This window comes from Culex pipiens, chromosome 1 (assembly GCF_016801865.2).
Source record: "Culex pipiens pallens isolate TS chromosome 1, TS_CPP_V2, whole genome shotgun sequence".
NCBI lineage: Eukaryota > Metazoa > Arthropoda > Insecta > Diptera > Culicidae > Culex > Culex pipiens.
In genome coordinates this window covers 93,151,988-93,171,793 of record NC_068937.1, presented here as the reverse complement: position 1 = coordinate 93,171,793, position 19,806 = coordinate 93,151,988, and the positions used below count along the sequence as shown (strand labels likewise).

Below are 19,806 nucleotides of genomic sequence, written 5' to 3'. Positions count from 1 at the left end.
TTTTTTACAGAAAGTGGGTGATTCATCAAAATGTTTCAAATAACTGGGAATTTGTCATTCGATATAATTTACAGTTTGCTTTCAGGCTATCAACCTGCTTTAAAAGTGCATCAATTTCATTTAAGTGCCCACATTATTCGAGAACTTTTTAGTACAGTGGGGGGTTCAACACAACTGGTGATCTTTTCTCTTCTGGATTCGATCGTCACAAACTGGACCTTATCATGACACCTTAGGAAGACAACCTATGGAATGTTAACAATAACCTGAGCATGTTAACATTAAGTTGATTAATAAACTGTCACTGAATCCGCTTTGTAAATGCCGGCCCCGATACTCTTCACGGGTGTTCCCCTCAGGAACAGGGAAAGATTTACTTTAGGTTTGATATCGAGAAGATCGACAGCCAGATAGCCGACTGTACTTTCAAAACTCCAATTGATTAGTTTATTGAATTCTTTATTTGTTTCCAATGTTGATAATATACAGTCGACTCTATGGCTGTCGATCTTCTCGATATCAATATTGTTCCAGCTGTCAATAAATTTTTCAGTCGCTTCATGCTTGCATGCTTTGATTTTTCGTTCTATAATTTGATACCTCCCGCTCTCGACGGTCCCTTCCATATCGACAACGAGAGAGTCCACTGTACAACTAATTACTCACTGCGGAATGAAGATAAACAGGAAGATCGGAATGGTGGTGAACATCAGCGCCCAGAACCAGTCCCGGGTGGCCCAGAACACCATCGGCAGGATGCAAAGCCCCACGGTCCAGCCGATGCATTGCATCATGGAGATGTATCCTCGGCGTTCGCTGAAAATCAAGATTTGTTTAAATTTACTTACAATTTAAGAGGAATAAAACTAGATTCTTACCTTTTCGAAATTTCCATCGCGATGATCAGGGGAGCCTGGAAGATCGAGTTGGCCGTGAGTGATCCCAGAACGGCCGCTATGCTGAACACCAGATAGTAGGAGGCCGTGAACATCGAGATAAGGCGACCGGCGGTGATGATCAGCACGCTGAAGTAAAACACTGGTCGACGACCCAACCTGGTGTGGAAGAGAGTGGTGAGGTTTATTAGAGTCAGCTACCTGGAAGTATCATTTTTGTATCGATTCTCGAAATCCATAGCAAAGGTATAATCCAAACAATCCTTTTAACAACCTGGAATGGAATCCACCCAAACATGGGGCATTTAATTGAAATGTACACATACGCTCAAAGTGTTTTCCGGTCCCTTCAAATAGAAAATCCCTCCGAAACGATCAGCTCAGACCAGGAGGCAAAACGAAACCAGCAGCAACAAAAAAAAAAATCCCTTCTACAAAATGGAAGCCGAATCCAGCCTCAATTTGGAAAATACAGTCTGCTGGTGGAAAAACCTCCCATGCTCGTTTCCCAGACACACAAAACTAACCATACTCGATTAGAGGTGCAACAAATACAGAGCATGGTGTGGAGAGTGGAAAAAATAAAGAACTTTAGGATTGCATGTGTCCGACGAGACTGGCAGCTCTCGGCACCATCGTTGCCGTTGTGCTAGCTTATCACAAAAAAGCATTGCCTTGAAACAGAAATTCGTATGACGTGTGGCAAAAACTGACTTGTGACAACACAGTTCAACGTTTACAATGTGGTTTGGTGGTTTGGTGGCTGCAAAAAAAAATCAAGAGGAAGAGGAAAATTGTCTACGAATTGGTTCTATACATTGTACACAAGAGCTGATCTGTAGCCATGGTACAGACACACCGGAAAAAAGGGAATCATAGAAGGCGTCGAGCCGACCGATGGTCAATCGGAAGTGATGCTGTTTTTCAGAAGGGATTTCCGAATAACCCGAGGAGAGGGATATTTCAATGTGTCAGTTGAACGTTAGCTGAAATTTATGAATGGTGTGTTTCAAAATTACCTAGTTTTTAAAAAACAATAAAAATAATTAATCATCGATTAATTTGCGAAGGCTAGAGAGAAGGCAACATTTGAAAGAAATTGTTAAATATTTTCGAAATTGGTTTCTGTACCAAATTTATGTTCGAGACGAGATTTGTCTGATCAAGAGCCTCCCGTCGGACGGGGAAGAATTGCTGGCCCCGGTCTAACCTTAGAGCTTAGGTCGTTAGCTCAGTCCAGGTGAAGAAGTCGTCTCCCTTGGTCCTGCCTCAGTGGAGTCGCTGGTAGGCAATTGGACTCGAAATCCAAAGGAATCTCGCAATCGAGAACGGTAAGGTAATGCTGCAGAGCAAACAATTTGATTTGATTTTTGTCATAATTGGTTTCTTATTTGACTTTTTATTACCAAAAGTTTATGTCCCTAAAAAATTTGTTTTATTTTCGTTTTTTTCATATTTTTAAGAGAACCAAAAAATGCATCTATTGTGCTACATCTTAGGATTGGGCAAAATCGAGTAAACCTTTTAAAAAAAAAAAAATATTTTTATTATTATTATTATTTTTTTTTTATTCGCAAAATATGCAAGCATCCTACAACAACTTGATTGATTCCAGGTTTTTTTCAGAGTCGTTTACGCTGAAATCCTTATGTTTTAAGTCTTTTCCTGATCTGTGGTCCCAAAATTCATATTTTCAAAAAGTCTAAGAGTATTTTTTTATTCAAAAAATAAAATAAACAAATTATTTTTTGCGAACTTTTGTCGATTTTTTTTCGTTGCAGATTGGATGATAGATCCGGACATCGTTTACATGCATAGGATTGAGATCCGGATGTATGTGAAAATACATTTTTATACATAACTTTTGAACTACTTATCGAAACTTCAAAACAATTCAATAGCGACCAACCAAGTCTTATGCAACTAGTTTGATCAAAATCGGTTCATTGAGTGCTGAGAAAACTTGGCAAAAATTTTGGCACATACATACATACACACATACATACACGCACACACAGACATTTGTTCAGTTTTCGATTCTGAGTCGATAGGTATACATGAAGGTGGGTCTTCCAGCTTTTAATAAAAAGTTCCTTTTTAGAGCAGGATTATATCCTTACCTCAGTGAGGAAAGCAAAACGAAAATTCAAAAATTATAAAAATTTTGTTTCCGTGCACTATATTTTTTTTTGTTTAATGATCTGAGCAACTTTACCAAAGACACCAAACGGATCCGAATTTTACCATGAAAGATAACATTGCCGAATAATTACGTAGTATTTTTATACGGACAGCTATAGGTGAACCAATTTAACAAATATGGCCTGATCAAAAAATTCAAAAAAATATTTTAATACAAAATTAACGTTTAACAAATCAATGTTTTAATAACAATTTTAAAAGCTGAAATATTTCCCAAAGCGTTAAGGTGAAGCCGTTGATCATTTTCGATGAAAATTGATCATCACTGTAAAATATTCTGTATTCAATTTAATTTAACGAATTTCTTCACTAAAAGGAATCAACATGTGCCGGTTGTTGCCTTCTTGAAGCCACTGAAAGAATTTTTGGTCTAAATCAAAAGTGTTTCAAAATTTATATAATTTTGTGGTACAATCATTGACGTTCTAGTTGGCAATCATTGATTAATGACGATTTCCATAAATCTGCAAGGAAGTCTTCACGTTAATACTCCAGTGTTTTATATTTCAAATTTTATTTTTTTCCGTTGTCAGGGGGAAATTTGGAGCAGTTTTTGTTCGACGAAAAACTTAGTTTTTCTTGTTTTATGTTTTTCTAGGTTCATTTAACTTTTTTTTTATTTGGCTTATTACCACCATTTATCATCCATATTGTTTACTGTTTTTCATTCTGCTATAGAATGAAACTATTATCATTTTAAATGTAAAACAATGCATAATACATACTCTGGGGCATTAAAAAAACTGCATACTTATTTTTACAATAAATATAGGAAATGTTAGTAAAACAAATTTAGCTTAGGAGCAATTCTCTGAGATTTCGGTCGTTTGATTTTTTTTTGTATTTTTTAATCCAGCTGAAACTTTGTTGGTGCCTACGGTATGCCCAAAGAAGCAAATTTGCATCATTAATTCGTTCATATAATTTTCAATACAAATTTGGCAGCTGTCCATACAAAACAAAAATGATGTATGAAAATTAAAAAATCTGTATCTTTTGAAGGAATTTTTTGATCGATTTGGTGGCTAAGGGGTAGGCGTGGCTGAATGGTTGCGCTGTTCACTTTGTAAGCGGAAGGATCTGGGTTCGATTCTCATCTGCTCCTGTCGAGAATTTATGGAAAGATGGAATTCTGAACACTTGGATATGAACGAAAAATGCATTAGCTCGCAGCGGGGTTCCCGTCCTTTGGATCAGCAGACAAAAATGCTAACCACCAGACCATCGAGGCTTAGTTGACTAGAAGGATTAAGAATGCTATAAGAATCCAAGAAACTTGATTGGAATCTGTGAACCTAAGAACAGGACAATGCAAATATTGAATGCAAAGTTGAATTCAAGAACTTTACTGGTTGCACACTCGTTAGGCGAATATTGAACTTTCAACACGACCAGAATTCACCAAAAAAAGCTTGGTGAACAGAATTGGAATTGGCTTCACATCCATCTTCCTAACCCCCTCAAATCTCACGTGATACTTTGTCGAAGACGCAGCCAATTTAGCGGTCTTCATCACTCAAGTATCGGACTAAAAATCCCATCCACTTCCCCGTGTCTTACCACTGGTCGTGGCCGGCACTGTGATTGACTAGCATGATAGAGACATTTGAAAGTTGCGAAGTGGTGATGGTTGGTTCCTACCCTTAATCTGTGGTCCACGGAGCAATTTTCGGAGGTCCTAGTCAATAACAGAGTAGCAACTACGGGTAGACACCAATGCTATGCTATGCTAATTTTATGATCGATTTGGTGTCTTCGGCAAAGTTGTAGATATGGATAAGGACTACACTAAAAAAAATTATATACGGTAAAATAAAATTTGGTGATTTTTTATTTTACTTTTTGTCACTAAAACTTGATTTGCAAAAAAACGCTATTTTTATTTTTTTATTTTCTGATATGTTTTAGAGGACATCAAATGCCATTTTTCAGAAATTTGGGCAAACATTTTTTGACCGAGTTATAATTTTTAAAATCAATACAGATTTTTTCAAAAAAATGATCGCAAAAATTTTTCTTGATAAAGTGCACCGTTTTCAAGTTATAGCCATTTTAAGGTAACTTTTTTTTTTAAATAGTCACAGTTATTCATTTTTAAAATTGATGCCCATGTTTGCCCACTTTTGAACAAAATATTTTTGAAAAGCTGAGAAAATTCTCTATACTATGTTAATACGACCCTTAATTGCTGAGATATTGCCATGCATAGGTTTAAAAACAGGAAAATTGATGTTTTCTCACCCAAACAACCCACCATTTTCTAATGACGATATTTCACAACTGATGGTCCGATTTACAATGTTAAAATATGAAACATTCGTGAAATTTCCGATCTTTTCGAAAACAATATCTCAGCAACTAGGGGTCGTATCAACAAAGTTCAAAAAAGCAAAATATACTGAATTTTCTCAGCTTTTCACAAATATGTTTTTAAAGATTGGGCAAACATGCGCACCTTTAGGTGGTTGGTGCCTTCCTCACATTCATAAAGTCAAAACATTCAGTAAAAAAAAGCAACATTCCCCCTTAACATGTTTAACAAATCAACTTTATAACTCATTTCTTTTGATAGGGTTCGCAGACCTTCAATATTTCTGATTATCGGCAAGGTCTGATAAAAAACCTATCCGACGATAGTTTTCATGAAAGATTCAGACAATATTTCTATCACAAAATCCGAAACTCGGCCTCCAAAAAGTGTATAAAAAACACTTAAGTGCTAATAACTTTTGATAAGGTTGTCGGATCCTCGATGTGCTAGGTTCATTTGGAAGGTCTTTCGATTATCTAACTAACGACAGATCGCATGATGAAATATCTGAGATCCGGCCTCCAAAAAGTGTATAAGTAACACTTAAGTGCTAATAACTTTGGATAGAATTGTCAGATCTTCAATGTTTTGTACTCATTGAAAAGGTCTTTTCAATACCTTTCAGAACATGTATAACATAATAGGTTTTCTTGCAAAAACCACCCTTTTAACCATCTTCCGGGCATACGCCAAAATCGTTTTTTTAAGCATAACTTTTGAAGTACTTAACTAAACTTGCTGATTTTAAATAGAGACCTATAGGACCCCAAGACGGATCGAATGAGACTAATACGGTCAAAATCCGTTCATCCAGTCCAGAGATGATCGAGTGACAATTTTTTTGTCCACCAACCTACACACATCCACACAGACATTTGCTCAGAACATGATTCTGAGTCGATATGTATACGTGAAGGTGGGTCTACGAGGTCAAATTAATAAGTTCATTTTTCGAGTGATTTTATAGCCTTTCCTCAGTAAGGTGAGGAAGGTTACCTAAAAGTTACCTTAAAATGGCTATAACTTGAAAACGGTGCACTTTATCAAAATTTCATTTCAAATTCGATTTTACATCGAAAAATTAAGTTGAAAATTTTTTGCGATAAATATTTCGATTTTTTGAAAAAATCTGTATTGATTCTGTTCGGGTGCTTTAGAGCAACTCTCCCATCTGGCAATTTGGCAACCCTGCGCATTTGACAGTTCGCGCGCAAGAGGCTCATTCTTATTCATCACTCAAACGGAAAGGACGCAAATAAACATTAGTTTAGGTTAGTAGTAACCGCGGTCGTCTTTTCTTTCCTCGGGATTTCTCGCGTTCCTTCGTCGCCGGATGGGTTTCGCGAACCTGTCAGCATGGACAAGCTGGAACACCTTCGAAAGGTTTGCTTGGTCCGCGTGAGTGGGGAGCTGGTGGCAGCCGGGAAACTCGCTGTACGGAAGGCGTCCTTCAGCGAGGCAACGGAACGGCTCGAACGGCTCCAGGAGCTTGCTGGGAAGTTCCGGCGGACGCAGCAGAGCATCGAGGAATTGCTAGACGACCCGAAAGCAGTTGCCGCTGAGCAGAACAAATCGGTGGAGTTTTTCACGGCCTACCAAGCGGCCAAGGAACTGCTCGAATTCCACATCATCAACACAACCCCGGTTCGAGCAGTTACCCGGAAATCGAGCAGCGGCAGTCTGCTAGACGAGATCCGGCAGTTTTGCAAAAAAGTGGACGCAGCGATCGTCGGCCAGTTCGGAACCATTCCAGGTGATCCGAATGGCAGCGCTGAGGTGTCGAGTTGCGCACCCCTCTCGGGTCCAACAACAACAAGCGACAGCCGGTCTGGAACCGTGGGATGTGGCGATCCAGATGGCAAACAGCGGTTAGTTTGTGCGTCCGCTACGGGCCCAACAACCGTTTCGGCGCGAGAAGGCGAACCGATGTCGAATTGGTCCCCGCTTCCGGAGAAACATCACTCGTTCATCAGGGTAGCGACTTTCCACCCTGGTCAAGCGACGTGTGATTGCGGTGAAGATGGTCCGGAGACGCCCACCGAAGGCGTAGAGAAGGCATCGTCGGAAAAGGCAACAACGCAAGAATACAACAAACCGGAAGAAGTGGATGGAGCTGCCATCAACATGGCGGTGGCGCAGGAACCGAGGCGAGGAAAGTGGAAGGCTCTTATGCCAACTGAAGCTGTCAGTGTTCGGGGAATCGACGTGGCTCTTCCCCAAGCATCACTAGACTCCAAGACCTGTGCCGAGCTCTGTCCCTTTCACGGAATCGAGAAGGAACAACTTCCGGCGATCGGGATGTCGACCATCAGCCCCGTACGGCTGAGTTGTAATGGAGGTAAGGGTGGTCCGGAGACGTCCGCGACGGGTGTAGAGATGGCACTCACAGACGGCGATGCATCACAAAATCAGGTAGTGCACCCAGCTGCAGAACAAGTGGAGGTGGTAATCATCAACATGGTGGAGGCGCAGGGTTCACGGGGAGCACAGCGGAAGGCGCACTTACTGCCGACTGAACCGGTCAGTTGTCGGGGAATCGACGTGGCACTTCCTCGAGCATCGCTGGACTCCAGAGTCTGTGTCTGGATTGGTCTGCCAAGCATCCAATCTATCAACACATCCAGCGTCCGCGCAGTTGGACCGGATGTCAAGATCCAGAAAGCAAAGCACAACATCAACGACGAGAGATTCACGGAAATGGAAGGAGATCAAGCGCTGGTCGACACTGAATCGACGAGAAGGTTTGAGGACGTTGGAGGTTACGTCACACGGTCACGCTTCAGGGACGCCACGTTCTCGTTCAAGCAACTGTGGATTCGTGGCCACATCCGGCACCTACTCAAGGTCGAGCGGATCGGAAACTGGACACACCATCAAACGGCGAGCGCTGGCGAAGGCAAGGGATTGCAGCTCAAGATCAAACACACGACGAAGAAGATCGTAGCAGCTGGTGGAGTTGGTGGTTTGAGGCAGATGTGCCTCAAGGCGGGGGAGAATGCAAATCAAGTTTTATTGACAAAAGTGAAATTAAAAATAACCGATTTTTTTTAACGTGTATCATTTTTCAGTGTAGTCCTTATCCATACCTACAACTTTGCCGAAGACACCAAAAAACGAGGTTGACTTTATAGCTGTCGGTCACCATTGCTAGTACCAACCACTAGTGTCTTCCTTTCTACAAGGACTTCGCCGCCTTGGAGCGACGGCGCCGAGTACCCATATTTACACAAAGAATTTTAGAGCGCCCGCCGCGGGATTCGAACCAGCGACCTCCGGATTGTGAGTCCAGTGCGCGGTCCGATTGATCCACACGAAGACACCAAATCGATCAAAAAATTCCTTCCAAATATACAGATTTTCGAATTTTTATAAATCGTTTTTGTATGGACAGTTGCCAAATTTGTATGGAAAGTTAAAAGGACAAGCTAATGATGCAAAATGGCTTTTTTGGGCATACCGAAGGCACCAAAAAAGTTTCAGCCGGATTAAAAAATACAAAAATTAAAATTAAAGAAAAAATACCGATTCAGTAGAGAACTGCTCTAAGGTTGACCCCTTAAAAAATGGATTTTGAACATTGGAAAAGTCACACACAAAAGTCTAACTTTCATTCCTGAATCTATCTAAAATTTTAAGAGTGTTTTTCTTTTCAATGTTTTTTTGAAGATCAAAAATTGGATGGCAAATTGATTTTTGGTGAATTTAGGTTTTGATTGGAGTTCTACTATTATCGTAGTCAATAGATGGGATTTGCTAAAGCAAATTAATTCACAAAATTCATGTTACCATTATTAATTTATGTTTTGTGTCTTTGTAATCTCAATACAAAATACAAGAAAATATAAAAATTGTTTTCTCTGTAAGATGTGGTTCTTTGTTTTGATTTGAATTTTTAAACAAGAATAAATTTAAAACTAATTCTAATTTTAAATCAATCTAAACAGAAAAAAAGATACATACAAAATAATGTATAATTGGATAAAAGCTAACATTTCACAAGAATTTTGAATAAAGATGTTTTTTTCTGCTTTACATCCTTCCAGTCAGGAAGCCCACCACCTTTCTCCCGAGAGTTTCCACGACTGTTTGAATAGCAACAATTTACCATCAAAAGAACAATCCTGGCAAATCAAGCGCACGCTTCAAATCCCGTTTCGTACCCTTCTATTTTCTGTCCGATTTGAAGGTTTTTTTTTTTCTACGTAAAGGTGAGTTTCATGCTTGGTGTAGATTATAAAAAAAAGTACTCACGTGTCTCCCAGCTGGCCAAAGATGAACGTCCCCACGAGCTCGCCAAATCGGTTGTACATGAAGATGTTGGTTTCCCGCTGGCCCAGGTCACACACCCAGTCGTTCTCGGTGATTGGGGTTCGATCGTAGTACGTCCGATCGTAGTCGTAACCGTGGACGCAAGCTGTAAAAAATGTAAAATTTTAGTAAATTTGATAGTTTTCCACCGAAGAACCCTCGCTGGGAAAATCAATTTGCCAAAGTGTTGCTGTAAACATTCCAATAAACAGCCATAAAAGCTTGAGCAGATGAGCCGCACCAAAAAGGGGTTTTACATTCATCGTTTGCATGATAATCCAGTTTGGGACGGGCGGCGGTGGGTTGAAAAAAAGGCAACATCAGCAAAGAGATTGTAAAAATCCCTCCCGAGCAAACATTCCGTAATCGAGGGAAAAATTTCTTTGAAATGCTCTATCTACAATCTCCGTCCACGAGTGTTTGTATAGTTTCCATCAAGTTTATCCGCGGCGTCGTCGTTTTTGAGCGGAGAAGAGACTCTTTCTGGAAGTCACTTTTTGAGCAAAGTCTTGAGAAAAACCGCTATCGAAATAAAAATAACACAGCCCGGGTTGGAGGAGAAAAAATCTCATCCTCTTACCCAAAAGATGGTGTTTTCCGTCAACACAATGTTTATGCAAATTAAACGGATTCTTGGAGCGATGGTTCTTCATGGAAGGCTTGGGTAAGCAGTTTCGTTTATTCATATATTTTTTTGCAATCGTAATTCCTTCAAAGAAAGCAAAACTGAAATACATTTCACTTACCGATTTCATCCTTCTCCTGGAAGGACCACTCGCTGTAGTGCACCTTGAAGTGGTCCTCGGTCAGGTTGTACATTTTGCATTTGCTGAAGCTCAGGACGCCCTTGTTGTCGGTTTCTCTGTAGGATTAAAGAGAGAGAAATTTGTTTTTGTTTTTTTCAACGAATCATCGCTGTGGCAAACTTTACACAGTAGGCCTGACCGCACACTTCAACTCACTTGGGCAGCGTCAAATTGCGCCACGCGTCCACGTCGCTGATGTTGAACCGCTCCATGCCGGGCACGTGACAGTTGTGGGGTGGTTTGTTCAGCGCCAGAATGATGCTCATGTAGGACATCGAGGCGAACATGATCGCGCCGACGTTGAAGATCACGTTGAACCGCCGCTGGAAGCGGCCATCGTTGCCCACCTTCTCCAGGATCCCGTCGAAGGCGGCGTCGTCCGTTTCCATGGTTGTGAGGGTGGTTTAAGGGTTTTGGTGGAGGATTTGTTGGTGATTTTCTGTGTAAATTAGAAATCATAATGTACAAATATTGCTATCAAAATCTTCGATTTGTTTCTTCCTTTGCTCCAGAATTATGAATGGCGTCTATTTAAGTACCAGAGTTATGATTTTATGAAAAAATATCGATCTTAGTTTTAAGTTACCGAATCAAATCTGCAATAACATTTTTAACGATTATTTTGCCTAGAGTAATGTTAAAGCATGCAGATTTTTTTTTTCTAAAATCAAGGATTTTTAGAAAAAAAAATCTTTACATTCAAGTAATGCAAAAATCTACCTAAAGTACATGAAAAACCGAAATTAGCATTAATTTATTTAAGTTAAGTGAAATTGAATTACTCCATCACTAAGTGAATTCCCGCCACAATGTAATGAATTAAAAGGCACGTGCCTTATATTACATGAAAAATAAACAAATAATAATAATAATAATGCAAAAATCTACCTAAAGTACACGATTGAGTAAAAAATGTGAACACTAAGAGAAACTGATCGAAAAAATAAAAAAAAATCAGCTCTTTTTATATAAACATTTTCATAAATTACGATCACTTGTGAAGGATGCAATAACTTTGTGAAACATTTCTACACTCATAAAAAAAACTTCTCCTCCTCGGTAAAAGTCGAGGGGGGGGGGGGGGCAAAAAAAAAATGCAAAAGTTAAAAAATTTAAATTACAGCTTCAGCAAAAAAGGGTACTCGAAAAAAATCAATTTTTTTTATTTGACTTTTTATCACTAAAAGTTTAATACTCAAAATACGATTTTTTTTCGATTTTTTTAAGGGAATGAAAAGGCATCTTTTGTACTTAAATTTAAATGGTGCGAAATTTAGTATCAGAGTTATTAATTTAAGTAAAAAAAAAATTTCTGGAAATAACATAAAATTATTTCGAACGAAAAATTCAAGAAACATAACAGAAGTTAAATCAAATTTCCAATTGAAAATGAATTTAAACATTTTTATTTCAAATCATCAGCTGTTTTGCTTGACTCATTTTAAGAAATAGAAATCGAACCATTAGTTTCCAATATATCGCGAGATGAGAAAAGAGGGCTAGTTAATCACACTGTAAAAAACTAATTTTTACAAAATTTAGAGTCTGTATACCAGCAACCAGCAATTGCATAAAACACGAAATTTTAAAATGAAAATTTTGTTCTATATGAAAAAATGACCCTTTTGAGTTAATGTAGATTCGAAAAGTACATTAAATTTCCCTTAAAACGACATGTTCCAATATTTTTTACAATCAGGTAACGAAAAATGGCAGATTTAAAAAAAACAGAGTTTTTTTCGATGAAAAATGCATTTTTTTGGAATTCTGAGTACGCCACCAAAATGGGCGTACAATTTTACATAAAAGCCCCTTTGACACAAAATTTCTATCTCATCACCGTTTCAGGCTGCAAATTATTGAAAAACACCTCTTTTTTCACATGTTAAAAATGAAAGTGGTCGTACCGCCCCTCCGTCACGAGATATCAAAAAACGGACCTCGGATTCGTGATCAGGGACAAAAGTTACCCTTTAAGACAAAGTTTCACGCAAATCGAAGAGAGATCGGGGCAACTTTCCCGATTTTGTGTGAGTTAGTAGTGAATTACTGAATTGTTTTTTGAAATTTTATTGTTCAATATTTTAAAATGTTCCAAAAATCTTTTTTTTTAAATACATAACATTGGTACAAGAAGACCATGAGATGCCTTTTTTAAAGTCCTCTAAAACAAATCAAACAATTTTGAGAGTAAATTCATCGATAAACAGTCAAATGAGAGTGCGAAAAAAAAAATTTCTTTGTACCTATTTTTTCTGAAAAGTTTCATTAAAAACCGACAACTTTGCCGAAGACACCAAATCGATCGATTTTTATTTTTTATAAAAATATACGTATTGCAATACCGTTTTCAAAACACCTTCTTTTACAGAAATTCTACACGGAGAGACAGTGCCCAGAAATTTTAACAATTAAAATTGTTTCTTTTACTTTCGTAAATTTTAACAAAAACATACTTGTCACTGCCAATTTTCATTTGAATTAACCAAAATTCAGTATTAATTTAATAACCTGTTTGTTGAAAATGCTAAAGATAAAAAGCTAACAGATTTCCCGAACTCGAATGAACGTGCTCGACTGTGTAGCTTTGATTTTAGGAAAATCAAAAAAATTGTTGGTTGAATATAATTAACAATTGGTTAAATATATAAAAGACGAACTTGGGTTTGTTTACGTCTGTCATTTGAAGTCAGGATTCGAACGAGATCGGTCGATTTGTTGAGTTTGTGTTGTTTATTATGAAGTGAGAGGATGTGAAAGGTGAAAATTACACTATTTGGTTAATGTTGAAGTGGCAAATCAAAGTGTTGCAACTGGGGAGGTGGAATTGGTGAGTAGGTTTGTTGATGATTTCTTTGCAGGTGATAAACTATGAAGTGCAAGAGGACGACCTTCGCAATGAGGACCTCTAATGTGAGTGAGTTGAACACGTTATAAGAATGTTTGATGGAAAAGAAGGCAGTAGAAGGGAGATGCGGGCCAACTCTTAACGGATAGAGCAGCCCGGGCAAATTAAACAAAATGTTGGTTAATCCAAGTAAGTATGGGTTTATTTTTGCACCACACGGAGAAAAAAGAGTTCCCAAAATCGTGAACAAGCGTTCATGAAAATGGGAACCACGAACAAAGTGTTCAAATTTCATGGTACGTTTTTCAAAATCGTACCATGGGATTTGAACACTTTGTTCGAGGTTCGCATTTTCATGAACGCTTGTTCACGATTTTGGGAACTCTTTTTTCTCCGTGCATAATTTATATTATGTGATTCTTATTAGAAAACTTTATCATTAAAAAGCTTCGTGCTTACGACGAATAAAATCTTAATGAACCAGTCCTTTTTTCAGAATCATCAATTATAAAATACATAGAAATGCGTACACATGACAACATAAAAAATAGAAATGAAGTAAAATATCAAACAATAAAAATGTATAAAATATTTAAAAGAAGATAATTATTATCTTGAAAGTTTTGTTGCAAAACGACTGCTCAATAAACTAGTAAGTTAAACTCAAAATTTTTTTTTAAAGGAATCGGAGTACGTTGAATAAATTGAATCAAACGCAGTGAAAGTGTGTTGCTTAACACTCAAACGCTCGGGTAGTCATTTGACCCCTATTTTTTTTTCTTAAAAATCTCATAACTTTTGATAGAATTGACCAAATTGGATGCTTCCGGTTGCAAAAGATCCAGATTTGTCTATATTTTGAACTGTCAGATGGGGGACAAATATGGTCCACTTTTACCGGAGATATTCCGGATTCCGTTGGGGTACCTCGGCCCTCCTATTTGGGGTTTTGGTCAATAAAACAAAAACCATTGCACAGAACAATGCCGGAAATGATGCAAAACTTCAAGACATCATTCTAATACATCATCCTGCATAGATGCATGGCATGGTCAAGACCTTGGGGCACCGAAACAGGTTCCAACCGGAAACGATTCACTGAGTTGATGTCGATTGGTGCCCAAATGGAACCGGTTCCGGTGCCCCGTAGTACTTAAAAATGTCAATTATTTTTGCTGGATGATATATTAGAATGATGCCTTGTAGCTTTGCATCATTTCCGGCATTATTCTGTGAAGTGGTTTTTGTTCTATTGACCAAAACCCCAAATAGGAAGGCCGAGGTACCCCAACGGAATCCGGAATATCTCCGGTGAAAATGGACCATATTTGTCCCCCATCTGACAGTTCAAAATATAGGCAAATCTGGATCTTTTGCAACCGGAAGCATCCAATTTGGTCAATTCTACCAAAAGTTATGAGATTTTTAAGAAAAAAAATAGGGGTCAAATGACTACCCGACCGTTTGAGTGTTAAAGTAATTGTTAAAATAATGCAAGCTTGGTAAAAAAAATTAAAAAAAATAAAAATATTTATTTCATTTATAATAACATTTATTTACGTTCTTTTTCAGTATATAGCCGAAATTAAGAATTTTGTATTAAATTACTGATAAATTTCACATGTCTATTTGCAGCAAAAGGTTCACTTTGGTGAAAATTCTGTGTCCCACCACAAGAAAAATAACTAAACCTGAGACCGTTGTAGATGATGATGACTTATCGGATGATTTCACAGTGATGGTAAGTGAATACAACACTTAATTTTATACAACATAATAAAAATATAAGCTTAAAACTTGGTGAAAATTTTGCTATTTTTTTAGATTAATGCGCAACGTAATTTTTTTAAACATTAGTCAAACTTTACATGTTTTATAACAACAGTTAAAAAATGTTTTGTTTTGATTCCTTTTAACAGCAATTTAACAACTTAATGCAAAAAAAAATCAAATTAGTACAAAACGTTAAATTTTTAGGCAGAATAAATGCGAAAATTAAAACACTCAGCATTAATTTGTGAGGCATTATTACACAATTTACTGCAAATTCAATAAAAATATTGCTAACAACAGCTAATTATTGACTACATGTACGAATATTTTTCTGTATTCAAGTAAGACATTAGTTAAAATGTAGCTCGAAATTCGGCCCAGCCTATATCGTTAGATAATTAAAGAAAATATATATCAACACTTACATAAATTATGTCTAATTAAGAAATGTTTTGTTATAAATCACTAATAATTTGCTGCATACAAAAATATTTCGGTTGATACAACGAAAAAAAACCTTACTTAATCCACCTTAAGGTGGTTGGTGCCTTCCTCACATTCATGTTGTATTTAAGGTTGTATTTACAAATTAATTTAAGAGTTTTTTTTTTTTCATTTATTTTTTTTATAATTATTGATTTTACTTGAACAGCAATTTTCAATTCTTTTTTTTACCAACTCTCCAAAATAAAGGAGAAAAGTCTCATGAGTTATATATTTCAGTAAAAAGTTCGTGTAAATCTTTGTCGAGACAAAATGATGCAGCAACATAATTAATACAGATTTTTTCCAGAAGAGACGCAGACACTGCTCAAGCAATGTGGCAACCGGGCGATACGCATGCAAGGGGAAAAAAATATTCTAGCAGTAGGCTGCTAGAATTTTTTTCGGCCATTTAACCAACAAAAATTGCAATTCCAGCTATTTTTTTAGTTAATTTTAGTTACTGGTGGTCAGCAATTTCAGGTTAACAAAATCAACAATCGATTGTTGAAAAAAAGCTGTGTAAAAAATTAACCCATTTAAATTAACCAAGATTTTCTTAGATTTGCCCCGGCCAGTCTCTCCGTGTATATTGTTAAAATGGATAACCTATCATCACCAAATATAACAGTAGAGTACCTAATTCTTTACATTTCCGCAAATCGACTTTTTTGTATATTTTTTATTCGAATCAATTTTTTTCTATGCATTCTTCATGTCAAAAGAAGCCAAAATTTTGCGGGTTGCTAATACAAAATGGGCATGCAAATATTCGAAAATCTTGAGAAGGGAATTCCGATCGATTTGGTGTCTACGGTAAAGTTGTAGTGATTGGGACCTTTCAGAAAAAATGGGTACACGGAAAAAAATACAAAAGGTTGAATTCCCAAAATATATATTGTTAAATATTTTCGATTTTTCATAGGGACCATCCATAAACCACGTGGACTTTAGGAGGAAAGAGGGGAGGGGGAGAGAGGAATGGCGATTTTCCACGCTCATTACATTTTTTTTTTTTGTAGACAACTGTCCAAGAAAGGGGGTGGCAGGGGGCGTTGAGATTAAAAAAAATGTCTACGTGGTTTATGGATGTTGCCATATTTTTTAAAGAACTGAAAAAGGCATATTATGCGCTAGAGTTTAGCATGGTGCATTATCTGGTACCGGAGCCATGATTTCAACAAAAAAAGTTGTTTTAAGCCTTTTCCAAAAGTTTTTCTTGATTCTTTAATTTCATTTATTTTTATTGAGAAGAACAGATAATTTCACAAAGGTTTTTTTCACACTAAAATTCAAACCAATAGTTTCTGAGGTATCGCGAGTTGAAAAATAAGAGCTTATTAGATGACATTGGAAAAAACTCCTTTTCACAAAATTTAAGCTTCTGAAGTCTTCTTAAATTTAATGAAGTTATTTAAGAAGGTTTATAGCCGAAAATTTTCAGAATTGGTTAGATTAAATTTTCAATGAATGCTTTTTGCTTTTTTATATTCAAATAAAGCCGTTGCAAATATTTTTCAGAGTTTTTTTTATCATCATTTTTATTGGCATTAATTGAAAAGAAAATCAATGAAACTTTTAGACAACATTATTGAAAACTTAAAAAAAAATATTCCATAGAAAATCAACAACACATTTATATGTTTCATTGCATTGAATAAACATATTTAATTTTTTGAAGCATCTGAACGGCAAGTCATTAAACAATTTTCAAAGCCGTCGTGGGCCTGATGAAATGGCTTCGTGGGTCGGATCTGGCCCGCAGGCCGTAGGTTGGGCAGTTGGAATAAACACTATCGAAGGGGTCTTACAGTCATACCATAACGAGATAGCGAAAACGGACCTCGGATTCCTGACCCTTCTAAAACTTTCTTTTTCAAATTGAGATTGGTGCTTCATATAAATCAGATTTGTTTAACTCATAGTTTTGTCGAAGAATTTAACTGTTCCACAAATTTTTAAACTTTGAATGACTCACTAGTAATAATCAACTTTTAACTTTTTAATGTTATCACTTAAAATTTGGGTTAATTTTCAACATTCAGGTCAAACAGATTTTTCCTAAATCACATCAAACTCAATCACTTCCAACGGCACCGACTCAATTGCACAACAATTTTCCGCGCGCCAAGTCACGGTTGACAAACCTTCCGGAAACTCCCACCCGTCCAACGTCCAACGTAATCCACAGATGATGGCTAGAATTACTGGAAACTTTCCAGCATCTCGTCACTATCGCGTGCACCAGAGCACCAGAACTCCGCCGCGGAGAAACGATCGCGATCGCGGCCAAACCTAATCTGTGCGACCTGCCGCACCGTTTGTGGTCCGCAAGACTTCCCATTCCGATGGCAATGTCCATTATCTTGTTAGGCCTGCCTGCCTGTGTGGGGCAGTTAAATCTACACGAAACCCGCGCCACAAATCATTAGAGCTCTTCTGTCTCTTCTGTGAACTTGATAAGATGGCTCATCAACGGGGTTGGGGGAGATCTTGGCCGGGCGAACATCTTGAACCAGCCTAACGATGCGTTCTACATCCACTATGTAGTTTCTTCTGTAAGTTTCTTCCTGATAGTAACATACACACGAAGTGCCCCTGATGATAATACAGAAGAGAGTAAATTGGTCCACCGTTAGTAAGTACTTTGCGCAAAATCAAGACAAACAACGCGATCATCGTGGTTAGGGTGACTCGGATTAAATTTCTCGATGTAGCTTAGTAGTTCAACTGAATCACCCTAGCAATCCTCCAGAATGTCATGGCCAATTACTTAATTCAACCTAATCCAACGGTCACCGAACAACGGGCGACGGGTGGTAAATCGTTTGTTTTGATGGACTTGATCGCCAGGGATCACTTCATTTTCGGCAAAGCGACTTCTGTGTGAAAAACCTTGTTTACGATTTACAAAAAAAAAATCGTTTTGGATCGTTGAACATGGAATCAAAACCGGCAATGTTCTTGCTAATCTTCTCAACGCATTGTTTTTGTTTACGTTCTTGAAGTCTGCGCTAATTTGTTGATAACTCAAACTTGGTTAGTCAGCCACTTCAGTCAGACCTTTGAACTCTTAAAAAAGCCGACTTAGCCGACAAATCTTAGTCTGAACCTGATCAAAAACAAAAACAAAATCAAAAGCCAAAAGCCAAAAGCCAAAAGCCAAAAGCCAAAAGCCAAAAGCCAAAAGCCAAAAGCCAAAAGCCAAAAGCCAAAAGCCAAAAGCCAAAAGCCAAAAGCCAAAAGCCAAAAGCCAAAAGCCAAAAGCCAAAAGCCAAAAGCCAAAAGCCAAAAACTTGAAAACTTGTGATTCGTGCTTTTAAATCAGTTTAAAATGCAATATTAATAAATAAGTTTATAAACAAAACTAGTTTTAACGAATTTCAGGAAAAATTTCGACTATTTTGCAATTTTACCTAAAATTTATATGTAAAAAAAAAGCTTATAAACATAGTTAACTAAATGTACACATTGATTTTTTTTTCTTAAAAACTATATCAGCTACCTTAGTGATGGTACATTTGACGTAAAAATGAAATTTGAACACCTTAAATCTGATTTTTACATGAGAAATTATAACTAACAAAGTCACCCCGGAACTAAGAATTTTTAACGTAACTTTTTTTCTAAACACTATTGAAAAAACTTTTTTTCAAAAATAGTGCATGGACTTTGTGTGGTTTACCACAGTTCATTTTTTAAAAATAATAATCTTGAGAAAAACCTTACCGGATGGAAAATGTTCCAAAAATAAATTGAAATCCTATCAAAATCACCCCGGTTTACGGTATATGTTTAATCATAAGTTAAAGTTTCAAAATTCACAAAATACCTTATTTTTTCAAAAGTTCTCAAATTTTCATAAATTGATTCAAATACCATCATGTTATACATCGTTGGTAAGACCATTCCAACGAGTCCAAAACATTGATGATCTGGCAACCCTGTCTCAAGTTATGACCACTTAAGTGATATTTGTGTTCTTTTTTATTAGGGATTTTAAGAAAAACTAGATGACATTTGTGTCCAAACCCATCGAATCTCCAATTGTAAGTAAAGAGTGAGGAAAAGACCAACCACATAGGTGGATTAGGTTAGTTTTAATTATTACCTTTGACAACAATGTTATTAGGGGGCTATCCATAAACCACGTGAACACTTTACAAGTTTTTTTTCTTT

The 19,806-nt window shown here is 37.1% G+C and overlaps 1 protein-coding gene across 2 annotated transcripts in view; it reads right to left on the bottom strand.

Moving 5' to 3' along the window:
* Positions 1–642: 642 nt before the first annotated feature.
* The window catches only part of LOC120424506 (beta-alanine transporter-like), a 38,018-nt gene continuing 18,854 nt past the window's right edge, over positions 643–19,806 (bottom strand). Inside the window, exons 1-6 of one of the 2 annotated variants that reach the window (XM_039588658.2) lie at positions 17,775–17,939; positions 10,680–10,962; positions 10,464–10,579; positions 9,661–9,823; positions 879–1,055; positions 643–816 (exon numbers count right to left, since the gene is read on the bottom strand). In XM_039588658.2, the coding sequence (XP_039444592.1) occupies positions 663–816; positions 879–1,055; positions 9,661–9,823; positions 10,464–10,579; positions 10,680–10,912 (843 nt within the window). In that variant the 5' untranslated portion in view covers positions 10,913–10,962; positions 17,775–17,939 and the 3' untranslated portion in view covers positions 643–662. Of the gene's footprint in view, positions 817–878; positions 1,056–9,660; positions 9,824–10,463; positions 10,580–10,679; positions 10,963–17,774; positions 17,940–19,806 lie in introns of those variants that run through there. The other variant, XM_039588657.2, reaches the window with a different exon arrangement.